The 8,885-nt window shown below is 33.7% G+C and overlaps 3 protein-coding genes across 3 annotated transcripts in view; 1 reads left to right on the top strand and 2 right to left on the bottom strand.

The window, feature by feature from the left end:
* LOC105617366 overlaps positions 1-1,634 on the bottom strand; it is a 13,112-nt gene extending 11,478 nt beyond the window's left edge. Inside the window, exons 1-2 of the mRNA XM_012198927.1 lie at positions 1,602-1,634; positions 1,406-1,489 (exon numbers count right to left, since the gene is read on the bottom strand). Of these exons, the coding sequence (XP_012054317.1) occupies positions 1,406-1,489; positions 1,602-1,634 (117 nt within the window). The remainder of the gene's footprint in view (positions 1-1,405; positions 1,490-1,601) is intronic.
* A 620-nt stretch (positions 1,635-2,254) lies between these two features.
* On the top strand, positions 2,255-3,435 carry LOC105617266 (vacuolar protein sorting-associated protein 37B). The gene is made up of 4 exons (XM_012198833.1): positions 2,255-2,386; positions 2,587-2,762; positions 3,020-3,101; positions 3,169-3,435. The coding sequence occupies exons 1-4, from the start codon at positions 2,255-2,257 to the stop codon at positions 3,433-3,435; spliced, it is 657 nt and encodes a 218-aa protein (XP_012054223.1).
* Positions 3,436-3,454: 19 nt separating this feature from the next.
* LOC105617265 (chaperone protein dnaJ 1, mitochondrial-like) lies at positions 3,455-4,546 on the bottom strand. Its single transcript, XM_012198832.1, has one exon. The coding sequence runs from the start codon at positions 4,544-4,546 to the stop codon at positions 3,932-3,934; it is 615 nt and encodes a 204-aa protein (XP_012054222.1). The 3' UTR covers positions 3,455-3,931.
* Between the last annotated feature and the right edge of the window lie 4,339 nt (positions 4,547-8,885).

Below are 8,885 nucleotides of genomic sequence, written 5' to 3'. Positions count from 1 at the left end.
CTTTTCTCTAAATAACTGACCGGGAAAAATAGTTCATATATATAATTATATAACTTATATAAATATATATATTATATAAAAATAGACATATTTATATACAATTATATATAAATATGTCATATATATATATATATATATATATAACATTTTTATCCGAGTGTTCTCAAATTTTTGTTTCCGAATTGTGGGCCGCACCGTTTTCTGCAATTTGCTATACGATAAGTATTAAGAATATAACAAAAAGTGAACATAATTCTCACTGGATACTGTGTGATACTTAAACTTCAATTCATATCTCGTAAAAAATATGTGCACTCTCTTGTTAATAAGTAAAAAGAAAAATATATTGGAAACTTATAATAAATTTCACTCTTATTTTAACTGCGGTGATTTGTGTCCTACAATCTTATTGCGCAATAAATTAAAGTGTCCGTGCACCTGCGTAAGCTGAGCTCTAAGTGAATCAGAAAGCTGTTTTTGTAACTGCTGAACCTCCAAAATTTCTTGACGAAGATTTTGATAATCTTTCGTAACCTGATGGACAGAGTGTAATAGGCGAAGCACAGATATCTGGGAAGCACAAAATGAAAAGCGGTTTGATGATTAAGGATCCGAAAACATGACAGACAGTAAAGTGCATACGAATAATTCACGAACGTGATATTACACAGGACGTATTTAATGCTAAATGATATGGATCATCCTGGCTTCAAGCAGGAATTATCCAACGAACGGAATATAACATTGTTAATTTATTCAGTAAACTGTCACAGAGGACTGTACAGATGACATAATGTTCATCCTTTCAGTTGTACTTTTTACATTATTTTCTCTCTATTTTTATCTATTTTTATCTATCTATATTTCATAAACTTGAAATATAAAAATTATTCCAGATCAAATGTCAATATTGCTTTGACCATTCAAACTTTCGATAACAATGGCTGCGTTCAGCAGAGAAAATAGCCAATAAATAATTTTTGGATTTCAATCTATTAAGGCACGGTTTTTCATTAACTTGTGTTAGATTTAATTTGACATTTTATCCAATAGGCTTCATCTATGATGATATGGAATCCATTGGAAGAAACATAAGGTTAAGTTTAACTATAAATTAACCAGGGACATTTTTTCATTATCCAATCCAAAGCTACCACAGTTAAGACAATTTTCGTCTTCAGGGATCAAAGATAGTTTTAGCCATGATTACTTTTAGTTGCATAATGAAAAAACGCCAGATAAACGCCGGGCCTAAGACTTGAAAAATTAATAATTAATCTCCTGGAGTATGATAGCCTGTATACTTATTTCGTATTGAACAAATTGAGCAAAGTACAGCTAAAAAGAATAGGCTCAATGTGATCTGATAATCGCTACTGATTAAAACGGAAAAGCGAATTCCTACCTCATCTTCTGGCTCCTCAAAGGCCTTCTCGAATTCGTCTATCTGCCACGCGATCATGTCCAGCTTCCCATCGGCTTTCTGCACCTGTGACACGAGAAAACAAAGTAAGTTTGACAACGCAAGCAATGTTTGACGTTTCGTGAATGTCCAATGCTAACAATTTATATTCATTAGATTAAAATGCGAAAATGCTCACGCTTTCCTCGAGATTCCCGATCGCGGATTCCATATCACGTTCCCTGCTTCAACGTAATCAGCGTCGTTCGAGATTGAAAAAAATAATCCTGGAGTGTCCAGCAAGACAGCCGTTCTTGCACCAAGATCTATCGGAATCGATTGGCTTCTCGCGTTTGAAAAGCTCAGCACAATTCACCTTGCCACAATTCACCGGTCACTGTCACACTGTCGAATAGTCCGAATAATCGCGAATAGTCGCCCGCCAGATGGCGGCAGCACCGTCCGGCATAAAATAAAAATAATCAAAATTTCTCCACGACTTATTGATAATACAGACACATAAGTTATCAGCCGTTAATGTTTTATAAAAATGCAGCTTTATCTTCCTTGGATAAAATTTTATTAGCATTAGTTATCAACATTAGTTTGGATTTCGAGTCACGAGATAGCATTGTAAATTGACTGCCATCTCAATTTTCAACAATTTTAACAACTTCAGAGAGAGAGAGAGAGAGAGAGAGAGAGAGCTCGGAACAGTCAGAGCATTTCGAACAGAACTGTCATCACATTATCGTAAATGCGTATTTATAAGAATTTTTGTCTTTAGACTTAAAAAAAATAAAGATAATCCGAAACCACGATCGCTATCTGGTGCAAATTAGTATTTAAGAAATGTATAAATCGAATCAGGAACCAGATATACCTGCAGCATTGGGTTTATTGTCTCATCTTGATAATGATGAGCTAAAGGAATTATTGAATAATGATGGGAAATTCGAAGATATCGTGAAAGATATAAAACAGGTAGGCAATGTAAAGAATACTAATTCTAATTAAGTACCAAATACAGCCGAAAGGAATGTAATATTATATAATAATGTTTGAAGTTCACATTGGATTTCTAAACATGTACCTTTTTCTTTGAAAGTAAAATTCTTCTGCTTTCGTTATAATTAAATCTATAGAATACCTCAAGAATAAAGACTCATTAAAAAAAATATTAGTTCAAGGATCTTGAGACTGAAAAGGAGATGTTAATGGCTAGCAACAGATCTTTAGCTGAATTTAACTTGTCCAAGCAACCTGAACTAGAAGAAGGTAAACAAGTTTTAAAGGAATTAAGCGAACAAGCTAACCAATTGTGCTCCAGTGTCAGGGATAAAATAGACGAAATGCGTAAGTTATCCTTTGTATGTACACTACTAAAGTTTGGAACACTACAATTTTTAGAGAAAAAATACTATTCTTTACAAACTTATTTTATTGAAACAATATAAACTTTTTGCAATGTTAATAAATAAAATTGATTACATTTTTTTTCAAAATTATTGATGCTCCAAACTTTTGAACAGTAATATATTTAATAATTTTAATAGAAAAGAAAGATTCGTTCTTAAAGTTGTATATATATATATATATATATATATATATTTATAGTGATAAGTCTGGTACAATGACAGTTGATACTGCACTTGACCTGCTGCAAGCAGCGGCTGCTGAGATTGAAGAAGAATCGGAGGTAAAAAATTTTCACTCGCTTGCTCAGTAAAATTATCCAACTTTTTTTTGATCCTTTTAATGTATAGGGGATAGCGCAGAAATTTCTAGCCGGTGACATTGAAGTAGACGAGTTCTTGGACCAGTTCTTGTCTCGAAGAAAATTAATGCACTTACGTAAAGTAAAGGTAGATAAACTACGAGAGATAATAAGGAAAGGACATTCGAACAGCACTCCTGGTTATCCTCCAATCGCTTCGAATTTCCCTGGACTAGCATCCTCCATACCATATCCAACTGGACCAGTAGCTATGCCGATGCCATTGCCGGGATTACCAGTTTATAGACCATATTAATGTGAAAAATTATGTCATGTATTTATTGATTTTATTGTTTTTATTGATTTTCCACTTACATTTCCTTGATCACAAGATATCCGATGCTCTTTGCACATTATGTCATTTGCATATTAATTTTTCATTACTTTTATATTGACATATTGTAAAAGAGCTGATTATTATATTTATCTAAATCCTTCGTTATTTAGCTATTGATAATAGACAATGTTTTAGCATGCTAATATTTCTAAAATATTGTCTATGCTCCATTTGTGAAATCTCTAAAAGTTTCTGTTTGAATATGCATATTTGAATGCATTAATTGCATGCTATTAATAACAATTTCTATTACAGTACATAGCACATTTCTTAACTATAATATCTTGTCATTCTTCATCATGATCTATTTAATGTTGTCCTTATTTTAATAACAATAAGTGGGCATAAAAATAAACTTTGTACATTCATTATAAAAAATTTACATTAATTAAATAAATAAATAAACATACTAATTTCATTTATCTTTACTTTCTGTGTTACGTTTTTGAGATATTGGAACATCGAATTTTTCTCGAAAACTTACAGCAATCAATGTTAGAGTCAATAAAAACAAGGCAAATTCTATGTATGGAGGAACCTTCCTTGAACGAATATTTATTTCTTCCATTATTTTGGTATTCTCATATGCCTGTTTCCTGATGCGTGCTGCGTGCATTTGCTTTCCATAATGTGCATGCGTCCACGCGTCAAAATTATAAATTTTTGACGATCCTGAATAAACTTTGTCCTTATAATTGGAAATGGGCTCCTGAGTGGTAGTCGATACTGATTGTCGATATACCATTGTATTTCGATCATAAATTTTACGCTGGTCATGATTGCTGAGCACTTCATAAGCCTCCGAGATATCCTGAAACTTTTGTTTGGCATATTCGCTTTTATTCTTGTCAGGATGATATTGCAGAGTTAGCTTGTAATATGCCGATTTTATTTCATTTTGAGTGGCACGTGGCGTGATATTTAATGTGTCATAATGATTCTTCGACCTAGTGTGTTGTTTCGTCGAATAAAGTCGCGCTAATTGTGACTTTGTGGAATGCAACATATTAAATTTAAATGAAGATTGCATATTAAGCCTATATGCATATTAAAGATCAGATGTAAAACATACAGTTTATCAGTATCGACATAAATGTCATTCTACAAATACAATTCTTTTCTTTTTAAAATATTTATTATTTTTCCTGTTATTAGAGATTAATTTGAAACTTGCGGCCGCTACTTGCAGTCTGCTGCACATAAAATTTTTCTGAAAGGATACATGTCAATGAAAAAAATTTCATTCTTAGAAGAAAGTAATCGTCGTCAGATTGCATATGGCACTATTTTACAATCAGATAATAACATCTTTCAGTTCGATCACAGGTCACTATGTTACAATTGTATTAATAACTTACTATTTTGGATCCTACAATTCATGCTGAGGTTATGTAAGACTCATCTTGACGCATTTTAAAGGTTAGAAACACCAATCAGTGTTACCAGAGATCAAAAAATTAGCTCCCTATCAAAATAATAAAAATCCCTACATTTCCCAACAGAATTTTTTAATCCCTACAGTAAACTCGGATCATGGTGTAATAGCTCCTGGATCTATATTCTGTAACTATTTTATAGTAACTGTTTTACGTCTACCGACAGTTGACGGTATCATTGCACAGCTTTTTCACCATATAAAATATCTGTGAAACGATACCGCAACTGTCGGCGTGCAAAAACAATTACGGAATCACGTCCCTGCACACAGAGTGTTGTGTTTGGATTCCTACCCAGGTGCTCCTCAAAGTATCATGGTATCTTGTTTAATGTTCAGTAAACAACTAGAGGTTTATTTTTTGTTTCTGCACTAAACTGCTTTAGAATTCTCTTTCTCGCTTTCAACAGATATCAAACATATATCTATCTCACTTTAAATTCTAATAGTGTACACTCACACAAATTCAGCCTGAAAACAGACAGAAAATAGCCTTAAGGATGATATAACATCTCAGGTGGGAATCTAAATGCAGCCCAGAACGCGACAAAAGTTGCCACGCGGCGAAAGTTGGTGCGATAACCAATCAACGTCTCGCTTGCTCGGAAGTAATATGACTTTTGCACACTGGACGCGAAAACGTTTGCCGCGCGGCAAAATATGATGCGATAGTCAATAAGCTTACAGCTCCTAAAACCGGTTCTACATTAGTTGCAAGCTGATCGCAAATTTGTTACGACAGTCAATATGAAGCATTGATTTCAAAAAATGCAAATTGGCTGTCGCAACAAATTTGCGATCAGCTTGCAACTAATGTAGAACCGGCTTAATGTTCATTGGTTACCGCATCTCAATTTGCCGCTCGGCAAGCATTATCGCGTCCAGTGTGCAATAGGCAATAGATATATAGGGTGCTTTCTATTTGATGACAAATTGACACAAATCGACACAAATGTCGTTCTATCTTTATTATCTCTGTCAAGAAGGATAGAGCAACGCTTGTGTCGACTTTTGTTATCAAATGGAAATCACCTCAATTTCATCACGTGACAAAAGTTGAATTCAATCCAACTTTTGCCGTGCGGCGGAAGTAATATTACATTATTTTTAGAAGTTTTGCACGGTGAAGCCGACTTAAGAACTTAGAATTATTGATTAGTACGATAATTTCCGCCGTATTATTGATATTTTTCTTTTAGAAAATCCAATCAATATTTTAGATCTGAAAGAATATATCAATAGCAGCTTAACTATTGAGTTCACTAAACGCAGCCATTTCTCTCTGCTCAACACTGGCCTAATTTCCACCGAGGGTTTAATCTGGATCAGAATATAAGAACCAATCAATTACAATCGAGAGTTCCCCTGTTACAGTCAAACGACTGTCCTGTCCTGTTACAGACAACACAGGGGAATATTCGACTGTAATTGGTTGGTTTTTACATTTTGATTCAGATTAAATTCTCGGTAGAAACTAGGCCACTAGGCTGATAGCGTTTTCGACGGGGTTTGCCAACTTAGAAAATACTTTGCTATTGATTGACGCTCTACCAATAGAAGAGTACGAATCATTACTTCAATCTAGGTTAGTGCAAATTCGATCGGGCCGGAAACGCTATGACATTGGATGCGTTCAAACAAAACAAAATGGCTAGCCTGTTCACCGAGCGATTAAATGTGATTGGTTGGGTTTATTTTAAGGAACAACCAATTATATTCATTTGCTTGACGAGCAGGTAACCACTTTGCCGACTTCAACACGCCCATTTTTTTCTAGAGAGTGTAAGCGCCGTGAGCGGTGGATTCAGGATTCGGGTGGATTGGAGACTGGAGTGGAGGAGTGGATGTAGCTGTGAGCTGTGAACAGCTCAGGGCAGAGCTGGGCAGAGTTGTGGGTGATTGGTGGCGTGGACGGCGTGGTATAGTTTTTCGTGTGGGTGTCGCATTCCAGGCTTTCCTCCTCAATCTTGAAGCAAACTTGCAGTAACTATATAAATAATCGCTTGGGATTCAAGGTAGACGACGGTTGCGATGCTCACACGTGACGCGTAAAGACCTTTTACGTCGTCACGAGCGAAACGGATGTTCGTTATAGATACGTTATACGAACTACATTTTGCTCGAAAGCTCGACGACCGGGTGGCAGCGACGACGATTACGACAACGACGACGTTGGACAACGGCGACTCGCCGGTCCACACCCGACGATCGATCTGACTGATTTTTGCGATCCGGTCACCGAAAACTTCCATCATTCCGTCAATAACCGTGTGCCGACCCGCAGGGTGGCGATCGTCCGATAAGGTATGTATCCGTTGAAGCAGCCTGGAGCAGCCTCTTGCAGAATCTTTGCTGTATCATCATCGGGGTAGCGAAGAGGGCAAGGGAAAGAATAACCATCATATGGATGGTCACGTGGAAATCTTTATTTGCGGACGATGACGCATAGATTTCTTGTCTCGCTTTCTTCGCGCTTTCCTCTTATCGGGAAGGGACCCTTACGATAATTGCGTAATGATACGCAGGTCGAGCCCTGTTGAAATCGGTCGATTTCTGTTTACTTGGATCGTTCAGTTCAAAGTTTACTGATTAACTGATGTTTTGCGAAGTTAATTGACACTTCCCTGGTTGTTCTCGTAATCACTTTAATTATGTCTCACTTTGGAGGGAAGAATGCTGCTCTTATTGTTTCTGTACTCTTTCATCTACATATATCACTTGATAATACATATATTGATGTATTATCAAGTGATATATGTGTTTATACATAATATATAATATTATCAATGTTTGTATATATTATATTTCCTGAAGTATCATTAAAGTAAAATTGAATGTTATGATTACTTGTTGAAACATATTGAGATAAAAGTTTTATAAGTGTTGTACTTTATACTTTCATAAAAAACTAAAACTATTATTTTTTTTAATGGAAAACTAAACTATTATTTTTGAATGATTATTTTTGAACAGATTGCTTTAGAATTTGTTATATTTAAAACATTTTTAAAAAAAACATGCTTTATGTTTAAAATCTATTTAAAATTTATATGTAATAAAAATATCATATGTTATTTACATATAATCATTCAAAAGTCTGGATATTTCTATTACAGAATTCTATAATATAACAAATGCAAGAATTTAGTAATCTCTTAAATCATTGATTGAAATAAGAAATATATGTGAAAACTTAATACATTTGTTAAATGTTATTTAAGAAAAATATTGATGAACACAGAAACAAATATACATATAGAGATCACAGGTATGTCAAAGTTTACAAGAAATGCTTGACTAATACTGTCTTGCTTCTTCAATTAAATAAGAGGATGAGATTTCTTGCAATATCGAGGATAACTTCATTTTAACACTTTTTTTACAGTGCGTTGTTTAAGGTTTTTATATTTGTATTTATAATTTTGCTTATCACAGCTTAGATATATTCAATTGAATTCGAATCCAGTGATTGAAGAGGGGAATGCAATGATAAGCTGTATCGTAAAGAAACCGTTCTTTAACAACGCAAGCGATCGCTCATTATTTTACTAAAGCTTATTCAAAGTTTATTTTAAATTGAGATTTTAGAATGAAATTTGTATTTATAATTTAAAAAGTATTTTTTAACTAATGTTAGATGTATATTTTTGTGAGGATACTTTTATTTTATTTTTATTTTAATTTTTCTTGAAAATACGCTGTTTTTGTGAAAAAAAATTTAGGAGAATTTAATGTTTTTATGAAAATATAAACAATCCTATAATCATTTACATTTTGTGATTCTTTTTGAATTTATATGTAATTTTGGAATATATGTATTTATGTAAGCAATTTTGTAAACAATAATGTTTCGAAGTATTAAATTTTTTTTAGTTTACACAAACTTCAAAATAGCAATAATAAAATAAAATGTTGAATTTTTAAAAATAAATAG

Source organism: Atta cephalotes (assembly GCF_000143395.1).
Source record: "Atta cephalotes unplaced genomic scaffold scaffold00012, whole genome shotgun sequence".
In the NCBI taxonomy this organism is placed as follows: domain Eukaryota; kingdom Metazoa; phylum Arthropoda; class Insecta; order Hymenoptera; family Formicidae; genus Atta; species Atta cephalotes.
Note: the sequence above shows the minus strand (reverse complement) of the source record. Positions and strands in the feature narration are given on the sequence as shown.

Excerpts from the sequence above, each read along its gene's own strand:
- LOC105617266 (XM_012198833.1), top strand. The coding sequence starts at position 2,255 with ATGTATAAATCGAATCAGGAACCAGATATACCTGCAGCATTGGGTTTA. Across the intron at positions 2,387-2,586 it reads TCGTGAAAGATATAAAACAG|TTCAAGGATCTTGAGACTGA; the intron begins GTAGGCAATGTA and ends AAAAAATATTAG. Across the intron at positions 2,763-3,019 it reads AAAATAGACGAAATGCGTAA|TGATAAGTCTGGTACAATGA; the intron begins GTTATCCTTTGT and ends ATATATTTATAG.
- LOC105617265 (XM_012198832.1), bottom strand. The coding sequence starts at position 4,546 with ATGCAATCTTCATTTAAATTTAATATGTTGCATTCCACAAAGTCACAA.